Here is a 24465-nt window from a genome sequence, read left to right as displayed (position 1 = left end):
CTTCAAATACAATTTCCACAGGTCTGTAAACAAGGAAGTGAGTCATAAATAATATGATTAGTAAAATGTGATCCTTCCTTGTTTAGATTCTGATGCTAAACTACAATGGAAAAATATCAATAACAATATATGAATCTATATTCATTTGTTGGTAATACCTAAAGTAATAACAAAATAACGTTAATAGCAAATATATTTGCAGAATACTATGCTGTTTCTCATCTGACACCTTTTCTATTTAATTAATCACAAACCATGGTTGTGTAGGTATTAAAGTCTGCAAGATAATATTCTGAAATTTTTAAAATCTAAATTTAAAAAATAGTGTTAAATATTTCAAGCATTTAAACAATGATCAGGAATGCATACTGCTTAAGAAAAATCTTAATTCTCTACCATTTGACCCAGCAATCCCATTATTAGGTATATACCCAAAGAAGTATAAATCATTCTACCATAAAGACACGTGCATGTGTATGTTCATCAAACCACTATTGACACTAGCAAAGACATGGAATCCCACTAAATGCTCATCTGTGGTAGACTGGATAAAGAAAATGTGGTACATATACACCATGGAACACTACACAGCCATAAAAAAGGATGACATCATGACTTTTACAGCAACATGAGTGGAGCTGGAGGCCATTATCCTAGGCAAACTAATAAAGGAACAGAAAAACAGATACCACATGTTCTCACTTGTAAGCGGCAGCTAAACAATGAGAACACATGGACACATAGGGGAACAACAGACACTGGGGCCTACTTAAGGATGAAAGGTAGGAGAAGGGAGAGGATCAAAAAACTACCTATTGGGTAGTATGCTTATTACCTGGGTGACAAAGTGATCTGTACAGCAAACTCCCGAGACACACAGTTTACCTATATAACAAAATTCAGATTACAATGGATTTTAAAATGTTGAGTGAAGAGGTCTACACAGTGAATACGACCTTTCTCTCAATTTGTTTAGCTCTGTAGTTAGAGGGAGACCAAAAATCAGGGAGAATTTTTATTTTCTTTTGTTTTATTTTTATTTTTAAAGATAGGAGAGACTTAAACATATGTATCTGATCCATAGAAGGTACACAAATAAATATTTGTTGAAGGTAGGCCTAAATCCTGAATGGAAAGTTTAAGATAAATTTTATGTTTAATACAGCTGAGAGTATGTCTACACTACCCTATATCTGATTTCTAAAGCACGAACTTGTCACAGAACTTCAAGTTCCAACAACTTGTCTATGTTAGAAACAACAGCAATCATGGCAAATTTAAGACAAAAAGTTAACTAGGCATGCCCAATGTGGCTGCTCTCACCACACACCAACCAAAGGCCATTGTTACTATTGAATAATGCAGTAAAAGGAATTTGTGTTAGAAGAGTTTAATCATGCATCTGAGAGGGTTAAGTTTTTAATTATATTCTTGATGTTTTACTATAGAAACTTGGATAAATAGTGCACAATAAAATTTCTACTAACCAAATTATAAATTCTCTGAGAGATGCTTTCTAGCTGTGAGTATGGAAATAAAGAAGATACTAAATCTTCTTTTTAAAAACTAGATAAAGCTACCTTACAGTCATGAGGATTAACTGATTGACCTCCTGAGCTATGGCTCAATATTATTAGCCCATGTCTCTCCCTTTATGTTTTTGTCGTATCATGTTCTTTTCATTCCTGATTACAATTTTCCTTCTAAAAATCAGACTATTCTTATTTAGTAAAGTCTTTTACAGCAAAATTTGTGGCTCCAGCCAACAAATGAAATAAGATGTGAATAAGCCATTCATATAAGATGGCAGGTAATTAAATGAACATGAGAAAAAAAGTTCGACATTTATAATTATGAAAAGTGTAATAAAATTCATTTACACATTTATTTGGAAATAAACTGTCTTAAACTATAATACCCAATGCCTAAACTGATTCATTTGGACTCAACCAATACAAAATAAGCACAGATAACTAGAAAATTTTAAGTGTTTCTACATTTTGACTCCTTAATGCTACTCTCAGGAATTTATCTGGTGATGACAAATCAAAGAAGAAAGGTATATTCTCTGCAATGCTATGTATAACACAATGTGGAGGAAAGCTCTAGATGTGTAATAACTTCAACTGTATGACCAAAATATAGCTTCCCTATAAAGATCAGAAGAGAAAATAGAAAAGAAAGGACAGTTATGATAGGCCAGTGGAATTTAAGTTGTATTTTTACCATTTTTTAAATGTTGTTAATCCTATGATGACAGTCCTCCATACAAGTACACCAAACAGTAACAGTTTCATTTCTGGATTATGTTGCTTATTTGATGCTGTGATAAACACTCAGCTGTTTCATCTAAGTTGACACTGATTTTATTTTATATTTATTTATTTATTTATTTATTTTTTGTTGAGATGGAGTCTGGCTCTGTCACCCAGGCTGGAGTGCAGTGGCGTGATCTCAGCTCACTGCAACCTCCACCTCCCAGGTTCAAGCAATTCTCTGCCTCAGCCTCCCGAGTAGCTGGGATTACAGGTGCCCGCCACCACGCCGGCTAATTTTTGTATTTTTAGTAGAGACAGGGTTTTACCATCTTGGCCATGCTAGTCTTGAACTCCTGACCTCATGATCCACCCGCCTCAGCCTCCCAAAGTGCTGGGATTACAGGCATGAGCCACCGCACCCAGCCGGTTGACACTGATCTTTAATGAGCTTTGGCAAGGAAACAGAAGGAGGATGCTTGTTCCACTGAAACCTTCCTGTACTGAAGAAGACAGCTGCTTCTCCATCTTATGGTTTCCTCTGTTTGTACCCTCTGAGGAGGGAGAAAAAAGCAGCTTCTTGGCATATCTTTTGTCTGAGACTCAAGAACCACAGACACTGTGCTTCTCTCTTCTCTCCTATAATCGCAAGAAATCCACAAAATGAGTCCAGTTTTCTAGTAAAAAGTACCTATTGTTTGCTTAAACAAAGAATTCCAGAATCTATTGAAGGGTCTTGGCTGGGACTGAGCTCACAATTCCTATCATTGTAAATTCAGTGCAGACCCATTAGAAGGCACCCTGGATGCTGTAGCATCTAATTTGTTGAGTGATGACTTAGAACCAAAATCTTGTATAATTCTTGTCCTTCCTTTTAACAGCTAAACATAGGTTGTGCCAATCAATTCAGCAGTACTGCTCCAGTTCTTCTTCAGTACTCTCATGATGCTGGTATGTCCTGGTTTCTGGTGAAAGAAGGCTGTTACCCGGCTTCTGCAGGCAAAGGATGCGAAGGAAACTCCAGAGAACTAAGTGAGCCCACCATGTATCACACAGGGGACTTTGAAGAATGGACAAGAATCACCATTGTTATTCCAAGGTCTCTTGCATCCAGGTAAAGTAATCATTCTTAATGGGTTTGGGCCATTAAGAAAGACACAGTCCCAAATGCTATAACCCTAAATGTTGTAATCCTGAAAGATCACAACCCCAAAAATACAATTCTGGGAAAAATAATTTTTAAAACATTTATTTATATCTTAAAAGGGGATTTATCTGAGAAACATAAAAACATGACAGAACACTTCATAGGCCACTTTACACAATACTTATTTTTGCAAGCATAAACATTCAGATATACTAAAGACTGTTGCAATGGCTTAACATTTATGAGCAGACAAAATGTATACATAAAGAAATAGGTCAAAAAGCAAAATGTATAAATGTGTATCACCATGGTGGGTAATTGTTTGCACTCAGCTTTATAAATGTGGCCATCTGAAATACTGACAGACAATTTAACTCTTTTGATGAGGTTGATCAAAAACCTCAGTGGGTCACCACTGCATATGTAGTCACCAAAAAGCTGAGACCTGAAGAAATTTTATCTTTCACAAAAGCAGATGTATGAAAAAGATGTCTCTCCCTTTACTGAGAAAGTTTTTCAGTATTTTTAGGTACACCCACATACACACAACATCAACATTGCACTTTTGTGGAGTCAAATTTGCAAAAAAAAAAAATGCATGAAACAAATTATAACTCTCTAAAAGTCCTTACATAATTTACACATCCTATATTGGAAATGATGTGAAGATATAGCACATCAAATAGATAGCATAGCAAATAGGCACAGTGTGGGGAGGGCGGAAGTCCTGTGACTGCATAATTTGGTGGGGGAGATTTCTTGTATTTTTGGAGATTTCTTGTATTGTTTTCACTTCTATGATCTTCAAAACACTCACTACGCTTATATTTGGAGACTGGTTGTGGTCGACAATGTTTGTAGGGATATGCTGTCTGAAAATCTGGTTATTGCTCAGCCATTGCAATTAAGCAATTTTCTGCTTTCACAGCACCAATAATAACTAGCTTTTACACTTTTGTCTGTCTTATTTGTCAGAGTACGTGTGAAATATTGTTACATGTACATAACGCATACTGATTGTGTCAGGATATTTAGGGTGTCCATCACTTGAGTACAGTATACTTTTGTTAAGTATAGTCACCCTTCTCTGCTATCAAGCATTGAATTTATTCCTTCTATCTTACTGTATGTTTGTACGCTTTAACCCACTTCTTTTCATCCTCCTCCCTCCCTCCCTTGGTAGCCTTCCTAGTCTCTGTTATCTGTCTTTCCAGTCTCTATCTCCATGTATGAAAAACATGTGATCGAATATTTTAGATCTCCCACATATAACTGAGAATATGCAATATTTGTCTTTTTGACCCTGGCTTATTTCACATGAAATAATGGCCTCTGGTTCCATCCATGTTGCTGCAAATGACATGATTTCATTCTTCTCTACAGCCAAATAGTATTTCATTGTGTATATCCATTTATCTGTTGATTAACATTTAGGTTGATTGCATATCTTAGCTATTGTGAAAAGTTCTGCAATAAACACGAAAGTGCAGGTATCCCTTTGATATATTGGTTTCTTTTTCTTTGGGTAGACACCCAGTAGTAGGATTACTGGATCATATGGTAATTTTATTTTTAGTGTTTTGAGAAATCTCCATACTGTTTTCTACAGTGGCTGTACTAGTTCACATTCCCACCAACAGTATATAAGAGTTCCCTTTCCTTCATATCCTCACCAACATCTGTTTGTTTGTTTGTTTTTTGTCTTTTGAATAATAACCACTGTGACAGGGGTAAGACAATATTTTATTGTGGTTTTGATTTGCATTTCTCTGATGATTAGTAATGTTGACATTTTTTCATATACCTTTTCACATTTGTATGTCTTCTTTTGAGAAATGTCTATTCATGGCCTTTGCCCACCTTTTAATTTTATTTATTTATTTATGTTGCTGTTGTTTGAGTTCTTTGTATACTCTATTCCTATTATATTGGTCCCTTGTTGGATGAAAAGTTGCAAATATTTTTCCCATCCCATAGGTTGTCTCTTCACTCTGTAGGTTATTTATTTTATTGTGCAGAAGCTTTTTAGTTTAACAAAGTCTCACTTGTCTGTTTTTGTTTTTGTTGGCTGTGCTTTTGAGGTCTTAGTCATAGATTATTTTTAGACCAATATCCAGGAGAGTTTTCCATAGGTTTTCTTCTAGAATTTTTGTAGTCTGGGGCCTCATGTTTAAGTCTTTAATCCATTTTGAGTTGATTTTTGTATATGGTGAGAGATATGGGTCCAGTTTCATTCTTCTGCATGTGGCTATTCAATTTTCCCAGCACCATTTATTGCAGAGGGTGTCCTTTCCCCAGTGTAAGTTCTTGTCAGCTTTGTCAAAGATTAGTTGGCTGTAAATCTGGGGCTTTATTTCTGGATTCTCTATTCTGTTCCATTGGTCTGTGTGTGTATTTTTACACCAGTATCATGGTTTTGCTTACTATTGCTTTGTAGCATAATTTGAAGTCAGGTAAGGTGATGCCTCTCGCATCCTTTTTGTTTAGGATTGCTTTGGCTCTTCAGACTCTTTTTTGATTCTATGTGAATTTTAGGGTTGTTTTTTCCAATTCTGTGAAAAATGACATTGGTAATTTGATAGGAATTACATTGCATCTGTAGATTGCTTTGGGCATTGTGGTAATTTTAACAATATTGATTCTTCAATCCATGAGCATAGGATTTTTTCCATTTGTTTTTGTGATCTACAGTTTCTTCCATCTACAGTGTTTTCTAGTTTTCCTTGTAGAGATGATCCATCTCCTTGGTTAAATGTATTCCTAGTACTTATTTTATTTTGGAGATTGTCAATGGGATTGAATTCTTGATTTTGTACTCAGCTTCAATGTTACTGGTGTATAGAAATGCTCTGATTTTTGTACATTTATTTTGTGTCCTTAAACTTTACTGAAGTCATTTTTCAAGTCTAGGAGTTTTTTGGAAGGGTCTTTAGGGTTTTCTAGGTATAAGATCATGTCATCAGTGAACAGAAATAATTTGATTTCCTTTTTCTCAATTTGGATGCTTTTTATTTCTTTCTCTTGCTTGACTGCTTTAGCTAAGACTTCTAGTACTATGTTGAACTGGAGTAGAGAGGGTGAGCATCCTTGTATTGTCCCAGTTCTTGGGAGGAATGATTTTACCTTTTCCCCACTCATTCAGTATAATGTTGGCTATGGGTTTGTCATATATGGCTTTTATTTTTTATTTTTATTTTTATTTTTATTTTTTTGAGATGGAGTCTCACTCTGTCGCCCAGGCTGGAGTGCAATGGCGTGATCTCTGCTCACTGCAACCTCCGCCTCCCAGATTCAAGCAATTCTCCTGCCTCAGCCTCCTGGGTAGCTGGGATTACAGGCAAGCATCACCATGCCCGGCTAATTTTTGTATTTTTTAGTAGAAACGGGATTTCACCATGTTGTTCAGGCTGGTCTTGAACTCCTGACCTTGTGATCCACCCCCCTCGGCCTCCCAAAGTGCTGGGATTACAGGCATGAGCCATCACGCCCGGCCTGGCTTTTATTATTTTGAGGTGTGTTGCTTTGATGCCCAGATTGTTGAGGGTTTATATCGTATCAACATCATGAATGGATGTTGGATTTTATCTAATGCTCTTTCTGCATCTATTGAAATGATCATATGTTTTTGTTTTTAGTTCTGTTTATGTGGTGAATGACATTTACTGACTTAGGTGTGTTGAACTATCCTTACATCCATGGAATAAACTCATTCAGTCATGATGTATATCTTTTCGATGTGCTGTTGTTTTCAGTTTGCTAGTATTTTCTTGAGGATTTTTGTGTCTATGTTCATCAGGGATACTAGCCTGTTTTCTTTTTTGGTTGTGCCCTTGCCTAATTTTGGTATCAGGGTGATTCTGGTTTTATAGATTGAGTTGGGAAAGAATCCCTACCCATCAATTTTTGGAATCTCTTTAGTAAGATTGGTACCAGCCCTGCTTTGTACATCTAGTAAAATTTATCTGAATCCATCTTGTACTGGGGTTTTTGTTGTTTTTGTTGTTGGAAGACTTTTTCTTACTGCTTTAAAATCATTACTTATTATTGGCATGTTCAAAATTTCTATTTCTTCCTAGTTAATGCTTGGGAGGTTGTATGTTTCCAGGAATTTATCCGTTTTCTCTAGGTTTTCTAGTTTGTATACATAGAGATGTTCATAGGAGTCTCCAATGATCTTTTTTATTTCTCTGATATCAGTTGTAATGTCACCTTTATTATTTCTGATTGTGCTTATTTGAATCTTCTCTCTTTTTATCTTGCATAATCTAGCAGTCTATCAACTTTGTTATCTTTTCAAAGAGGCAACTTATCATCTCATTGATCCTTTGTATTCTTTTTCTTGGTTTCAATTTCATTTAGTTCTGCTTTGATCTTTGTTATTTCTTTTCTTCCACTAGCTTTGGGTTTGTTTTGTCTTTATTTTTCTTCCTTGAGGTGCAATGTTAAGTTGTTAATTTACAATCTTTCTATCTTTTTTACATAGGCATTTAAAGCTATAAACTTTTAGCACTGCTTTTGCTGTATTTCAGAGGTTTTGGTATGTTGTGTCCCTATTTTCATTTGTTTCAATTTTTTTTTTTATTTCCGCCTTAATTTCATCACTTACTCAAAGATCGGTCAGGAGCAAGTTGTTTAGTTTCCATGTAATTTATATAGTTTTGAGAGTTCCTCTTGGTATTGATATCTAATTCTATTCTGCCATGGTCTAAGAAGATACTTACTATAATTTCTATTTTTAAAAATTTATTGAGACTTGCTTTGTGGCCTAGCATATGGACTGTGTTTGAGAATGTTCCATGTGCAGAAGTGAAGCAGTATATTCTGTGGTTGTTGGGTGTAATGTTCTTTAAATGTCTGTTATGTCCATTTGGCATAGAGTCCAATTTAAGTCCAGAAGTTCTTTGGTCATTTTCTGCCTCAGTGATCTATCTAGTGATGTCATTGGGGTGTTAAAGCTCCCGATATTATTATGTTGCTGTCTGTCTTTTTTCTTAGGCCTAGCAGTATTTATTTTATGAATGTGGGTGTTCCATGGTTGGGTACATATATGTTTAGGATGGTTGTCTCTTCTTGTTGAATTGAACTCTTTACCATTATATAATGCCCTTTTCAGTCTTTTTAAACTTTTGTTGAATTACAGTCTTTTATCTCACATGAGTGTATCTACTCTTACTCATTTTTGTTTTCCATTTGTGTGGTATATCTTTTTCCACCCCTTATGTTGAGTCTATAGATGTCTTTACCCATTAAGTGGGTCTATTGTAGGCAACAAATAATTGGATCTATGTTTTCTTATCCAATCTGCCAGTCTGTACCTTCCTAGTTGAGGATTTAGCCCATTACGTTCAAGGCTAATACTGATATGTGAGGTTCTGTGCCTTTTGTTGCACTGCACTGTCCTTTCCCTGGGGAGCAATACTCCCTGTGGGCTAGAGAACTGGGGGACCTTGCAGTACCTTTGGGCAGCCAGTGCTGCTCCACTGCAGCCTTCCAAGTGGGCATTGGGAATGTCAGCAGGAACTCCTAGGATGTGGAGATATGGGGGCTGTTACCAAGGGCAAGATGCAGTCCTATGGCAGCAGCAGTCCCCACATGACTTCCTGCTGCAGCTGTTCAGGTCTCAGGAGTGGGGCATGAGTGACCTAGCATGAGTTCCCTGTCTGGTGCATTGCCTTCACGGGGTCTCCAAATCACCACCCATGCTAGTGTCAGAGTTTGTGTGGGTAGTGGCGCTCTCCCACAGCTCAGATTGCAGCACTCTGTGGCAGGGATGTGGACTGCTGAAGCTCTTTCCCCATAGTTCCAAGCCCTTCTAGGTTCCTGGCCAGTCTCAGCCATGCTGGCTACTTGTTTCCTTCTCCTTTTGTGCCTCAGGTGTTTCCTGTGAGTTCTCTGTTGGTCGTTAGTATTCTCTCCTAGATGTTCTATTCAAGGTATGGTTATCTACTCATAATTTTGGTTCTTCCTTGTGGAAAGGATGGGTGTCTGATATCTCTGGTCAGCCATCTTGAACTGGAATCTTCTAAACTTTTATCTTTCACTATTAAGTCGCCTCATGCACTTAACTTGTCACAGCCTTTTTGTGAGGAAACAAATTTGCAGATCTCTTTCATTGTATTGTAAGGAATACAGTAAGAAGGAGTGATATTTGGCTTCCCCAATATCAAATCTGAATTAGTTAGGGTTCTCCAGAGAGACAGCATCAATAGGATATGTATATATATAGATACATGAGAGGGGATTTTTTTAGGGGAAATTGGTTCACACGATTATGGTGGCTAACTAGTTCCATGATAGACCATCTGCAAGTTGGAGACTCTGAGATGTCAGTAGCATGGCTCAGTCTAAGTCCAAAGGCCTCAGAACCAGGGAAGCCAATGGTGTAATTCTCAGAGAGAATAGCATATGGTTTGGATGCTCATTATTGCCATTCAACAATATTTCCAGCTTTCTTTCTCCCTAGAAAAATGGAGGATTATACTTTCTCCCCACAGCCTGTAAAGTTTGGCATGTCTAAATGAAATGTGAATGAAAATGAGACATATGGCTTTAAGAGCCCATGTACACTTCGCCATCTTTCCTGCTCCGTGGAAGCTTGTATTGAGATGAATCTTACATCTCAATGAGTGTCTACAATAAGCAGACTCCCTTGCCAACCTACACTGGACATATAAAATAAGCAAGAAATAAACTTTTTCTAGGTTAAACCATAGAGATTGAGAGTTGTTTGTTGCCACAACATAACCTATCTCATTCTGACTTATATGGTAAAAGCTTAACAATCTATAGATGTGTCTTATTCATAAAGTTCTTGGAGGTCATTCTGTTTGTGGCATCTTTCACCTAATTTATCACCAGTTTACTTTGCATCATCTGGCAAGATAAGCTGGTTGTGCTCTCTGCCTCCTTGTTACTTAGATGTGCATACCTCAAAAAATTACACTACAGCCTTTGATAGGCAAACTTCCTGGATAGGGAAGGAATTTCTTTGGTTAAGGATGTACCAGTTTCTGTGATCTGCTAAACTTTGAAACATAATCTTTAAACACCAGCTATCTCAAGAAAGTTTGTCAATCAGTGGCTCCAACTCATAAGTAATGTATTTGTCCTTATATGCTAGTGTTCTTTGTAGTTTATCAAAATGATATGCAAATGCCTTCAAAATTTGTTGTGTAGGTGGCAGAGTTGATGAATTTACCACCTTTAATGAAATTAAGAATTTGACTTGCCATATGCTTTAGTTAGGATACAGACCCAGCTACTATGACAGAGAAACACACAAACACAAATGCTTAACAAATTTTCAACAATATAGAAGTTCATTCTTTCTCATATACTGGTCCAAAAGTGAGCAGTTCAGAGTTGACAAGTTGGCTCTGCCATCCTGAACACCTGACTTCCATCTCTGGATCCAGGGCATCTGTTCCAGATTTTGCCATCTCTTAACCAGTGGGAGGAAAACAGAGTCAGGGATAAACAGATACATTACTTTTTAAAAGAAAAATCCTCTTTACTTTTTGTTGAGATTCCTCAATAGAGCCTAGGATTATATTTGCATAGTTACCTTTTGCTATGCAACACAGTTCTCCAAAATTTAAGAGCTCAAAACAATAATGATTTATTATCTCTCATGGTTTTGTGGGGTTGGCTGGGCAGTTCTTCTGCTGGTCTTCCTGGGCTCCATCATCTAGTTGCACTCAGTTGATGAGTTGGTAAGAGTCTGGGTCAGCTGGACCTTTCTCTCCATGTGGTCTTCATCTCAGTATTTTTCAGTTAGGTGGGCTCCAGCATTCCAAGAGAGGAAAAGTAACTGCAAAGCCTCATCTCATTTGCCACATCCTTTTGGTCAAAGCAAGTCACAAAGCCAGTATAGATTTAAATGGAGGCTAAAGAGACTTACTTTTTTAACAAGAAGTGCATTAAAGTTGCACTACAGAGGAGCATATACAAAAGGAAGTGTGATTAAGTGGGAGGCATTATTGTAACTGTCTACCATGGTCTGTTTTAGCCCCAGTAATTCACATCTCTTCCACTTGAAAAATGCATTCAGTGTCCTCCCAAGACCCCCCAAATTCTCATCCCATCACAGCACCAGACACCAAGTCCCTGGTTGTATTATCTCCATCAGGTTGAGATGTGAATGTGGGTCCTTGATCTCTAGACCTGTAAAGACAGGTAATCTACTTTACCCTTACCCAACATAAAATGGTGAGAAAATGTCAGGATAACCGCAAGAGATACTCCCACTCAAAAATAATAATAATAAACAAAAAGGAAGGAATGGGAAGCACATAGCAGTCACTGGCCCTCAGAAATTCCAAATGCAGCAAGAGACTTGTTACTAGGGCTCCCTCCTCTGAGAACAATGTCCAGGACAAGAACATTCCAATGATTAAGACAGGTCTGTTCCCTGATAGTGGTTCCTTCATCCACTGGTCTTCTCAGTTCTTGATTGTACTCTCCAGGCTTCACCCCCTGAGAACATCTTTCTTTTTCCATAAGAACATATCTGTGTTTGCAGCTATATAGCAATGTCATTCTCCTTCCTGCCCATCTCCAGCTGTGCAGCCCTTGTACTCCTCACCTCCACCACTGCATTCCTCCCTCCATACTTTCCAAAACTGTGGCCCAAATGCAGCTCTTCCAAATAGATCAGTGTAATGTGCCATGAAGTTGGAGAACATCAAGTGGCACATCATTGCTACAATGATACAATGAGGAGCCAAGGAATACAAATCTTGTTTGATTTCAATGAAGCCCAATAATAAATTTATAGCTGAAGGAGGATGAAAGGCGTAAGAATGAGACAGTGGACTTTGGGGACTCAGAGGGAGAAGTTTGGGAGGGAAGGTGAGGGATAAATGGCTACATATTGGGTACAATGATCACTGCTCAGATGATGGGTACACTATAATAAAACCTCAGAAATCACTAAAGAACTTAACCATGTAACTAAAAACCACGTGTACCCCCAAAAACTATTGAAATAAAAAAATTAATTAATAAAATAAATACACACCTGAATCTGAAATTGCAGTGTGTTTGATGTTGGGTGGAATAACCCAGTTGGTAAAGCCACATATGAGAAGTAAGAGCAGATTGTCCTTAGCATCACAAAGTGAGCCAATACTTTGAGGCTCCCAATGTATCAATATTTTCTTAGACCTCAGCTTTTGGAAGACAAAATATTCATCATTAGAATCCAGCTTCATGGTTAATTTGGATACCATCCAGCTTGCTGCTTGATGGCATTTGTGATGAAGAGCCCTCAACTGAAGAACAGTAAATATGTTTCTACTTTACCCCAAGTAAATGAGCTGTTGTTGCTCCTTCTGCAATATGTTAAACTCAGATATCTCCAAATGCGGTGTTGGAAAACTGAGAATTCTAAGTGTTAAAATTGTTAAAATTTGGAGCTGTTTTGCCATGAGGCAAACATGCTTATAATAGTTACAAGAAAATTGCTGTTTCAGAAATAGGTCTAAGCTGATTTTCTCAAAGGAGCCATTTGTGCTCATATTAATTCACTGGGCTCTTGCCTACAGAAAACACATTGGTGATGGTGAATATATGTTGGTACACCTCTCGCAACTCTCAGAGACATCCCCATCCAGGCAATATGCTATGTAGCCTGCTCTAGGTACACTATGTAGAGTGCAAAAAAGTGGGTGGCTCTGTGCAGGACTAGAAAAAAGTTGCTTAGTATTCTTCAGAATACTCTGCATCTCTGCACGGGACAAGCAGAAACCTTCCTAGTTTGAGAAGCAGATGCAACATCACATTGAATTGTGTGGTGATGGAAGGGTACAGTGCAGAAATCGATTCACTTAGGCATCCCCCAGGCAAAAATGAAAATTGGGGGAGGAAACAAAGAGAAAGAATGATATCTTCTTCTTTTTCTTTATCTGGGACATGCAAAACAAAAGGGAATGCTTTTTGAATAGAATAGTCAAACCACACTATGACGTACTTTTTTTTTTTTTTTTTTTGGAGATGGAGTCTTACTTTGTCACCAAGACCAGAGTGCAGGGGCGCAATCTTAGCTCACTGAAACCTCCATCTCCCAGGTTCAAGTGATTCTCCCACCTCAGCCTCCCGAGTAGCTGGAATTACAAGCATGTGCCAATATGCCTAGCTAATTTTTGTATTTTTAGTAGAGATGGGGTTTCACCATGTTGGCCAGGCTAGTCTCGAACTCGTAACCCTAAGTGATCCACCCACCTAGGTCTCCCAAAGCACTGGGATTACAGGCGTGAGCCACTGCGCCTGGCCTATGATCTATTTCTAATAAAATTATGTAAGATTAAACTCTTTCTCTCAATCATTACTTCCTCTAAATTATTTCTATACCTTCCTACCAAGTCAAGACCTCTATCAGATGCTCTTCTCTATGTCCTTCTTAATGGTTGTCGGAGTTGCATGGGTGCATTTATTTGTGTGGGTGTTTGATTAAGTGTGTCTCCTCACTCAACTGTGGGCTACATGAAGGCAGGAACCATGTCTGGGTTTTGCTCCTCATGGTATTACTAGCGTTAGCACTGTGCCTAGCGTGCTGTAGATGCTTTCTAGATGTTAACTGAATGAAGGGATGTTGAATAAGGAATAAAGACCAGCAGTAGGTGTTAGCTATAATGAAGACACCTTCCTTTTTCATATTTTTCCAGAATATATGCAGTGCTACTTAACAAGAAATCATTGTTCCACATTCTACTGTGTCTCCTTGAAAAGGCAAGGTTAGAACATGTGCACAAATACATTAGTAGTAACAATTGCAAGGCTGTATCTCCTCTACTCTAAAAGTATAGAATTGGGACATACTTATTAACTTAACTTTAGCCTACTTATTTCCTTCCTTCTTCTCATGGTCTCTTAGTGACTAGTTTTTATAATGAATTCTTTATCAGTTCTTCCTCCTATTCCAGAAACCCTGAGGTTGCTAAATCAATTGTGTTCAATCCCAAGATTTTGCCACTGAGAAGAGAACAGAGTAGCAGCAGACATCAGGAACCAGGCATAACTTGGAGAAATGGAAATGAAGCAAAACGTGCTGAGGTCATGGCCAGTGAAATCTTTATTGCCTTGAGTTGCACCTTTCAACAAAAAACAAACTAGCAAAGATTGAAAGGGAAAAAGGAACCATCTCTTGCCCTTTCACTCTGAAATACAGTCTTCTATCTAGGACTCTAAGCTATGATTCACCATGTTCTGGACTTACCCTATTAACCAAATGATTAGTCTTTTGGTGTTTTTCTTTTTTAAATCTAAATAAGCGTTCCTTAGTACTGAGATCCTGGGGTCTTTTACCGTCTCAAACATATAACAGTGCATTCTGCTTCTTGGGTCTGTAGAAGCCTTAGGATCTATAACTGCAAACAAGGATACCTCCTCACTCTGGCCAAATCAGAACTTGATCCTCTTATAATAATAAAAACTATAAGAGCCCAAGAATCAGAGACAGGTCAAAGGATTTCACTTGTCCTTCATTCACTATCAAATTGCCAAAACTTTTTCTAAAATTCTACCTAAACTTAGGATTCTTCAACCCTCTGAATTCTTCTGGGCCCAAATCTGAGCTGGCTTCTTCCATGAAATGGGGCAGCTGATGGAGAGATGCCCTCATCTTGCCCAGGTGAGAGAGCCTGAAGTTGGGGAAAGAAGTTTTCCTTTCTCTTTCATCACTTTCCTTACCACAGATGCTGTGGATCCATGTTTCTCTGGGTTCTATCATAGAAACATAAAAAAGAAGAAGCAAGCATGACTTCTAATCCAAGAGGACTTGTATTAGGGAATTGGCATGTTTTCCTCATTTATCACAGACATGCAGTCTATCTTTTGGAAGCGGCATAGAGGCCTTAACATTTTCCTTAAGAGTAGTTGACAAATGCTGGTGTACATTAATTCCATTTACTTTCTTCAAGAGGACAAATACCTTCAGAGGCTGAATAATGTTACAGCTCCAAGGGAAGGAATTTTCCCAAGGTCCATGACACTAAGACAATTGTACTTTTTTTTTTTTTTGCTTTTGCTTTGTTTTTCTAAACTTCTTTAATTCAATTCTTTTTACCTTAAAAAGAATAAGATCAATATATTTCAAATTAGCTGCAAAGGAAATACATTTGTATGTTCACCTTCCTCTTACACTGAAACGGGGGCTTGGGGCTTACGTTAATAGGCAATTATCTCTGAACATTTTTAAACCTAATAAACAACATTACTGGCTACAGTTTATAAAGTTGCCATGAGTAGGTAACTTAAAATAATGAAGGGGGGAAAAAAGCCAAGGTTATGGTTCATTGCTGCCAAATTTCCAAAGCCACTTGAAGAGCCAAAAAGAAATCCATTCTGATCTTGCCATGTTATCTTCACGATAATAGAGGGGAGAGGGAGCTGTCTTTATCTACAGTTGTCCTTAACAATCTTCATTAATCTTTAAGATTCTTTATCCTTGTGTACTAAGAAGCTGGATTAACTCAAAAGTCTATAAATATTGGCAGCAAAATAAATTGGAATGTGGATATACCAATACATCTTCATCCTTTGATTATAGCGGAAGTGAGAAGGAAGAAATAGTTCCCTCGTATGAAATTATAGGAGTGTGTGTACATATGTGTGTGTGTGTGTGTGTGTGCACGCGTGTTTCCATATGTTGGAAAAGAAAAGATGTATTTTAAAAATTGGAAAGCAATTGGGACAAATTTTAGTTTGGCAACCTCAAAACTATTGTTCTAGGAGATGAAGAACTGGGCAGTAGCCCAGCCCACTAGTGTTCCAGGGTTTTGAAGTACTGGGACTAGGTCCTTCTTTTGTTCGTTGGCAGTTAAAACTGGTGTTTGTGATTTAAAGATGAGAGATGAAGAGGAAAGGAGGGAAGGCGCAGGTGAATAGAGCTGTCGGTACAAACTTAACTCTTCCCCGCCTGAAGCATGTCAACAGCAAATAGCCAGAGTTCCCTTATCTGTCCTAAGAAAGACAGATTGTTTCAAACATTCCCAAACAGCCTCTTCTGCAGATATCCATAAACTGAGTGTGATAGAAGGGTGAAATATTAATTGAGTAAAACAATGGAATATCTATCTGGATTTTATTATTAAAAGAGCAGAAGGTGAGAAAATATTCAAACATTTATGCTGAAAAAGAAATCAATCTGGGCATGGTGGCTCACATCTGTAATCCCAGTACTTTGGGAGGCTGAGGCGGGCGGATCACATAAAGCCAGGAGTTTGAGACCAGCCTGGCCAACATAGTGAAACCTCATCTCTACTAAAAATACAAAGATTAGCTGGGCATTGTGGCGTGTGCCTGTTATCTCAGCTACTCGGGAGGCTGAAGCACGAGAATTTTTTTTTTTTGAGACGGAGTCTCGCCCTGTCACCCAGGCTGGATGGAGTGCAATGGTGCGATCCCAGCTCACTGCATCCTCTGCCTCCCCAGTTGAAGCAATTCTCCTGCCTCAGCCTCCCAAGTAGCTGGGACTACAAGCACGTGCCACCACACCTGGCTACTTTTTCTATTTTTAGTAGAGACAGGGTTTCACCATGTTAGCCAGGATGGTCTCAATCTCCTGACCTTGTGATCCGCCCACCTCGGCCTCCCAAAGAGAATCTCTTGAACCTGGAAGGCGGAGGTTACAAGGAGCTGAGATCACCCTACTGCACTCCAGCCTGGGTGACAGAGCAAGATGCTGTCTCAAAAAAAGAAAAAAAAGAGAGAGAGAGAGAAAGGTCTGAGAGAGAGACAGCTTATGAAGGTTAAGTGCAGTCAAGCAGACATGACTTTCAAATAAATATTAAGTCTCTGTTGAGTTTTTCTGAATTTTTCTATATTCCAATGCTTTGATATGAGATGTTGGTTCAAGAAACAGGTGTGTTGTTTTTCCCAACAGCAAGACCAGATTCCGATGGATCCAGGAGAGCAGCTCACAGAAAAACGTGCCTCCATTTGGTTTAGATGGAGTGTACATATCCGAGCCTTGTCCAAGTTACTGCAGTGGCCATGGGGACTGCATTTCAGGAGTGTGTTTCTGTGACCTAGGATATACTGGTAAGGCTAAATACATGTGTCTGAGGGTTTTATTGTAAAATAGTCATCTCTAGTTGCTGTGTTTCATGTTATTCTCCCAAAGAAATAAATTCTGAATTTATTCTTCTTTAAGTCCAGGAATTGTAGGAATTCACAACCCAGGCACATGAGGTGCTAGGATATTTTGTAGTTTTGAGCTGCTCCAAAAAGGAAACATACTAATACAAATTTCATTTCCTAAAGAGGATTTGTTTGTAATTCATAGCAATAATAATTAATACTGCTTGAGGTCCTACTTCATGCCAGACATTGAGGTTCTTTTTATTTCATCCCCTTTAATTCTAACAATAACTCTGTCATAGTACTGTAAACCCTATTTATATTTAAGGAAACTGAGGCACAGAGAGATTTAATAACTATCCCAAGATCATTCAGCTGGGAGTTGCTAGAGCTGAGTATCAAACCCTGGCAGTCATTCTCCAAAACCCAAACCCAAGTTCTTAACCACATGCTGCATGGCTGCATGGCCTCTGTGAGCCCTCTACATCACTATAGGAAATGTAATTTTATACATTTAAAATAAAAATGCATCTTATGATAAACCCAAGTCTGCCAAAAGAGTACTTTACAAAAAAAGTATCTCTGAGCACAGTGACCTTTGGATGTTGCTGCAAGCAAAAATGAAAAGAGCTGAGATTAAAGAGGAAAATTGGAGAAAATATTATAAGCTTCAAAATCTTTTTTGTTTGTTTGTTTTTCCTGGAGACAACTTCAAAAGGCTTCTTCCCAGCTTTTCAGTATCCCAGCCTTCATCTGGCACGTGACCAAAGACAAACATATGTTGTTGCAGGCCTTCTATGGAGAGTGCTGTCACTCACAGTTTCAAGGATTTTTTTTAAATTTGAGACTGACTTCCCCTATTGATCCTAGAATAGAAGGATAACAAATGAGCAAATTTTATTGTGGATGAAATCTGTTTCTCAGTTTACACAAATCCTCAGCAGCAGGAACTATGAAAAGGTATGGTTCCCAATGTCTTCCCAATGTCTGTCTCTATCAAAAAATAAAAACTTACAGAGGCAGAATAGTGTTTTTGATGATGGTAGTGATGGCTGTCTTTCAGACCGACAGTTGTGAGATACAAATTTTCATGTGGCCTCTCTCCCTAATGTTAATCCCTATGGACATTCTTCCTTTGCCCATGTGTTGAATAGACCTGGTGTTGAATGATTCCAACAAGCATCTCTCCTCTCTATTTCTTTTTCTGAAGCTGCACAAGGAACCTGTGTGTCAAATGTCCCCAATCACAATGAGATGTTCGATAGGTTTGAGGGGAAGCTCAGCCCTCTGTGGTACAAGATAACAGGCGCCCAGGTTGGAACTGGCTGTGGAACACTTAACGATGGCAAATCTCTCTACTTCAACGGCCCTGGGAAAAGGGAAGCCCGGACGGTCCCTCTGGACACCAGGAATATCAGGTAAAAAGTATTAACTGGTACACTTTTTCACAAACATATTATTTACCATACGATGTAGTCTAACTTAAAACATTCTGTTCTGTTATTGGGAATATATACAATAATGTTTCTGTATATAGATTATGATATGTAAAAATGAAGATAACTTTAGCTTTGGAATAAAATAGGTGGTTTCTACAAATACCATGCTGCAATTCATGAATCCATGTGTGGTCATCACCAAGGCCTGTGTGTCTAGGGTATGCCAGCTTGATTTTCTGAAGTTTGATATTATTATGAAAACCATTTGGTATTATTCTTAGCATGTGCCGTGTGAAACAAAGATTTTTCCAACCTTACATTCTATGTCCGAAATTGATGCGTCCTCATTTATCTAAGTTGATTTGTATTCACTTATTGAAAATGGTCCCCAGAAATTTTAAATGCCTACACTGACACCTACTGGTAAAATAAAGAACTGTTTGGTTTTTAAGATCAAATGAAATAATAGCACACCTAAAATAAAACTGCTTTTTAAAAGAGCAATTAAATTATTTGAGAAGTGGAAGAAAGGAAATAGAGAAAATGTTTAAAATTTTTGGACCTCCTCACAAAATCTGGGGTCCTGTGGCATATTTTTCCTTCCTTCAATTTCCTTACCATTCCATCTGCATTGTTCTCTCAGAGGTGTGCCTGTCAAGCAGGTACTCTCTGTCAGTCGCTATGGACTGAGGCATAATTTACATCATACTGACTGAAGGCCCGCTGTGAAAAATTTAGCCAAGTGAGTCTAAATCAGCAACTGACAGGTAATTATCTGACTCTAAACAAATATGGTATTCAGCTTCTTAAGTTAGATTTTTCCTCATCTTGGCTGGATGCGGTAGCTCACACCTGTAATCCCAGCGCTTTGGGAGACTGAGGCAGGTGGATCACTTGAGGTCAGGAATTCAAGACCAGATCCTGGCCAACATGGCAAAACCCTGTCTCTACTGAAAATAGAAAAATTAGCCGGGTGTGGTGGCTCATGCCGGTAGTTCCGGCTACTCAGGAGGCTGAGGCAGGAGGATCGCTTGGGCCCAAGAGGCAGAGGTTGAAGTGAGTCAAGATCGCGCCACTGCACTCCAGCCTGGACAACAAATGCCTAACGTAGGTGACAGGTTGATGGGTGCAGCAAACCACCATGGCATGTGTATACCTATGTAACAAACCTGCACGTTCTGCACATGTATCCCAGAAACTAAAGTATAATAAAAAAAAAATCTTCATCTTGAGTTTCCAAGGATAGTGTTAACTAGATTTAAGGAATTTCCATTTTAGTAATTCCATTAAATTAGACTGTATTTTTAGTAGAGACGGGGTTTCGCCGTGTTAGCCCCGTCTCTACTAAAAATACAAAAAGAAATTAGCCAGGCGTGGTGGCGGGCGCCTGTAGTCCCAGCTACTCGGGAGGCTGAGGCAGAAGAATGGCGTGAACCCGGGGGGCGGAGCTTGCAGTGAGTCGAGATCGCGCCACTGCACTCCAGCCTGGGCGACAGAGCAAGACTCCATCTCAAAAAAAAAAAAAAAAAATTATAACAAACTGTCACAATGAAGTGATATTCAACGGTTTCCTTTTGTTTAGCTCATTATTACAGAATAAAATGAATGGTCATATTAATTAACTTCTTCTAAATGGTTACAGAATTAACTTACTATAATTTATGTATTTTCTGCTTCTCATATGCCCTTTGAGTTTGAAATTAGTGCTTAATAAATACAGGAGGTTTTTTTTCTAATGTGTCAAAACACAAATGCTTACAGCTCTTCTGAACTCTTGTTTGTAAGTAAACTAAAGTTTTTATTCCCCAGACTTGTTCAATTTTATATACAAATTGGAAGCAAAACTTCAGGCATTACCTGCATCAAACCAAGAACTAGAAATGAAGGTAAGCTGCTATATTTCCATGGAAATTACAGTTACTATTGGCAGATTAGTCCTTTTTCCTCCCAAAGTTTGGCCAGGATTTTGAAAACTGATACATTACCCTGAATCGTTCCTTCTCTTCTCTTCTGCTTTGTAGAATCGGTGGCTGCACAGAGCCAAGATCTCTAAGATTTCTTGTACAGATCCTTAGGCCTGAAATATATCATGTCTGCTCTGGGTGTAGGCAGAATCAAAGTGCCATTTGTTTTAGGGAACCCTATTCCTTTATACTATCCGCAGGGAGGCACACACGCAAAAAAATCCCAAAACAATAGCAGAGACTCTTACATATAGCATGGAAGCTAGAGACTTGATTGCATAGGGCATTACTGAATGCAGATCAAAGTCTACTTCGGCCCATAAACTTATATTCTGGGCAGACCAGAATCCTCGTGTAGGAGGAGCAGTTCTTGGCAATAATAAATGTTATCTTTTACTGAGACTTATTATATGCAAGACACTATCCCACGTGTTTTACTGGTGTTAATTCATTTTATTTCCAGCATACCCTTTTGCCATAAGTAATATAATTAGTTCTATTTTGCAGATGTAGAAACTGAGGCACCGCAAGGTCAAGTAACCTGCCCATGATCATGCACTAAATAAGTGGATGAGCAGGGATTCAAACCACTCACACTGGCTCCAGAATGTATGCCATAACCATCATACTATACTGCTTCTCTCCTTGCGCTGAACTCCACCCTCCCTAGGCACTCGTACCATCTTCTGCCTCAAATGATTCAGTTCTGAAAGAAATGCAAAAGGCTTGAAGCATAGGTGGCCTCTGGGAGCTCTACAGATATGATATAATTCCTTAGGGGACCTTGAATGTGAACTGACTCCTCACACAAAATTCACAGGTTTCTCAGATGCATCCTCCTCCAAACCGTGGTCTCAGCAACATGTAAAGAGTTTGCACCTTCTAAGTTTGTTAATATCTCAGTATGACTGTGTAAAACACATTGGCTTAAACAGTACCTATTAGTCAGTAGAGCTACCAACAGCTGTGTTCATCAGCTCTCCATTTCCTTGGCCATATTATCACTAACTGAAAGGTTTAATAACTTTTTCTGAATATCTTAGTACTTTTAGTCTAGTAATTATCCAAGTCATCTATTTACTGAAGCAATATAGAAGCTTTTATAGACCATTTTTGCATTCTCTAATCTCTTCAATAAATATTTATTAAGAATCTGTTCTAAGCCAGACATTGTTCTAGGTGCTTTTATTGATACAATATCACCAAAAGACATATGTCCCTCATCATGAGATAGGTTATGCTGCAATAATAAATAAACCTCTAAATATCAGTGGGCCAAAATAAAATGATTTCTCCCCTGTGCTACATTTTCTTCATGGGTCATCCGAGGTCCTCATTCCAGCACCCAGAATAATAAGGTGGCTGCTGCATAGATTCTGGATGTTGCCAGCCATGTGACAGAGGGAAAGAGAAAGTGTGGTGAAGGGAAAAGAAGCGTAAACCTACCATGCACTAGAGAGTGAAGAACCAGTGGGGCACTAATGACCACCTAAGGGTAGATCCCTGCCCTCAGGGGAACTTACATTCTAGTGAGAAGACTCAGATAGTAAGCAATCAAGAAAAGAAATAAGCAAGAAAATGTTAGATTGTAAGGGCTAGACAGAAACAAATAGGCTGATGAGGTGGAAAGTAAATTTATGCAGTGGGAGGTGCTGATTTAGATTCAAAAATAGTCTGGATGGGGACTCACCAAGGAAGTGACATTTGATACATTGAAATTTAAAGGACATTTTTGTGCATAACCCTTCTGAAAATTACAAATCCATACCCTTATTTGTGTATGACCTAAAAAAATAAATCCTGAGCAAGGTAGAAAAGGAAGCATCTGCTTATCATATAATAGACAGGAGTCTTTGCTCTGTATTGAACTTCTGTTTACAAGTGCTATTTTCTGCCCTGCGATGCAGATTTCCCTGAGGATCCTTTTAGTAACAAGCAACTTTTTCTCAACTAGTCTTGAGCCACTTTCATAAACTCAGTGCCGGCCGTGTAATTCACATCCCACAGGCATTTCTTAGCCTTTTATTGAAAACTGGTTGTTAAAATGTAAATCTGCTTAAATCCTTGAACAAATCTCTTCCAGTGATGAAAGTAGAGATTCTTTACTTACTCAAGCTGAAGCATCAATTTACATATTTGGAATTAAAATCAAAATTATGCTATTTTCAGTAAGACCGGGCATAACGCAGATGGAGCTGCTGTTTAAAAAGAGAAATGTTTCACATGCCTTAAACACTTGGTAGATGAGTTAAAGGGCCTGGTTCATTCAGATGTACAATGTGTTAGATGACATGGCTAATGAGGTTCAGCAAGTGATATGAGATATGTATATTGCTCTTTGCCTTTCTTGCATTCCTCGACCCTCTCATTCTTATCTGAGAGGCTCTCCTTCTTTGTCCTTTGGAATTGCGGCCCTCATCTCTGCAGACCTTGTTACTGCCTGAAGGTATATGTGACACTCCTTAAAAAAGCTAATGAGGAGGAAGACAGAAACCAAATGAAGTATGTACCTCCTGAGCCATGTTTCTTATAATTTAATGTTCACCTGAATCATTTGGGAGCCTTGTTAAAATGCAAATTTAGATTTAGTAGGATTGGAGTGGTATGCTACATAACAAATTATTCCACAACTAAGTAGCTTAAGACATCAAATATTTGTTATCTTACAGTTTCTGTGAGTCAGGAATTTTGGAGCAGCTTAGCTAAATGGTTTTGGCCCAGGGTCTCTGGTGAGGTTGCAGTCAGGACAAAAGCCAGGAGGGGTGCAGTCACCGGAAGACTTAGCCAGGGCTAGGTGATCTACTTCCAAGATGGCTTACTTACATGGCTGTTGGCAAAAGCCTTTAGTTCTCTGCTGTTGGCAAGAGGTTTCAGTTTCTCACTCTGTAGACCTGTCCATAGGCTGCTTGAATGTCCTTACTAAATGTAGGCTGGCTTTCCCCAGAGCAAGAGATCTGAGAGGGAGCAAGGAATAAACGACAATGCCTTTTATGACTGTTTCCAAAGTTACACACCATTACTTCCGCCATATTCCATTCATTAGAAGCAAGTTACTAAAACTATCCACACTCAAAGGGGGGAGAATTAAGCTCCACTTTCTGAATGGAAGAGTGTCAAAGAATGTGTGGACATTTTTTAAACCATCACAGGTTATAAAACCTGTTCCAAGGTGATTCAGGTGCTGGTCTCAGACCATACTTTGAGTCAAAGGCACTAGAAAGGACCAGCCAGTGACAGTTTATCTCATGATGCTTCATTTCTAGTATCATCTACCTTCTGATTAGGTCACCTCAAAATAACTAAGTAATCTCAATCTCAGCTTCTCTCTCATCTTATTAAATGTAAACCATATTAATACAAATTAGTAGCCACAAGAAAACCTGAATTTTGAAGTGTCTGCACCCTCAGACATCCAATATCACACTAAAAAGCCCATAGGACATATCTTGAGCAACATCAGAGTTTGGAGACTAGAGCTTATGCCACACATTCCTCCACTTGACTAGAATAAAGACAAGAAACAGCCTTGCTTCCATTTTCTTCGTGAACTTTGGTGTGACTGTCCCTTTCCCAACACTTGG

The 24465-nt window shown here is 38.5% G+C and overlaps 1 protein-coding gene across 3 annotated transcripts in view; it reads left to right on the top strand.

Moving 5' to 3' along the window:
• Positions 1–24465, top strand: part of RELN (reelin) — a 520521-nt gene that overhangs the window by 393618 nt on the left and 102438 nt on the right. For all 3 annotated transcript variants that reach the window (XM_003825720.5, XM_055114793.2, XM_063606317.1), the window contains exons 28-31: positions 3137–3369; positions 17285–17442; positions 18692–18899; positions 20730–20806. In XM_003825720.5, coding sequence (XP_003825768.3) covers positions 3137–3369; positions 17285–17442; positions 18692–18899; positions 20730–20806 — 676 coding nt within the window. The remainder of the gene's footprint in view (positions 1–3136; positions 3370–17284; positions 17443–18691; positions 18900–20729; positions 20807–24465) is intronic.

Source organism: Pan paniscus, chromosome 6, assembly GCF_029289425.2.
Source record: "Pan paniscus chromosome 6, NHGRI_mPanPan1-v2.0_pri, whole genome shotgun sequence".
Classification (NCBI taxonomy): Eukaryota; Metazoa; Chordata; class Mammalia; order Primates; family Hominidae; genus Pan; species Pan paniscus.
Note: the sequence above shows the minus strand (reverse complement) of the source record. Positions and strands in the feature narration are given on the sequence as shown.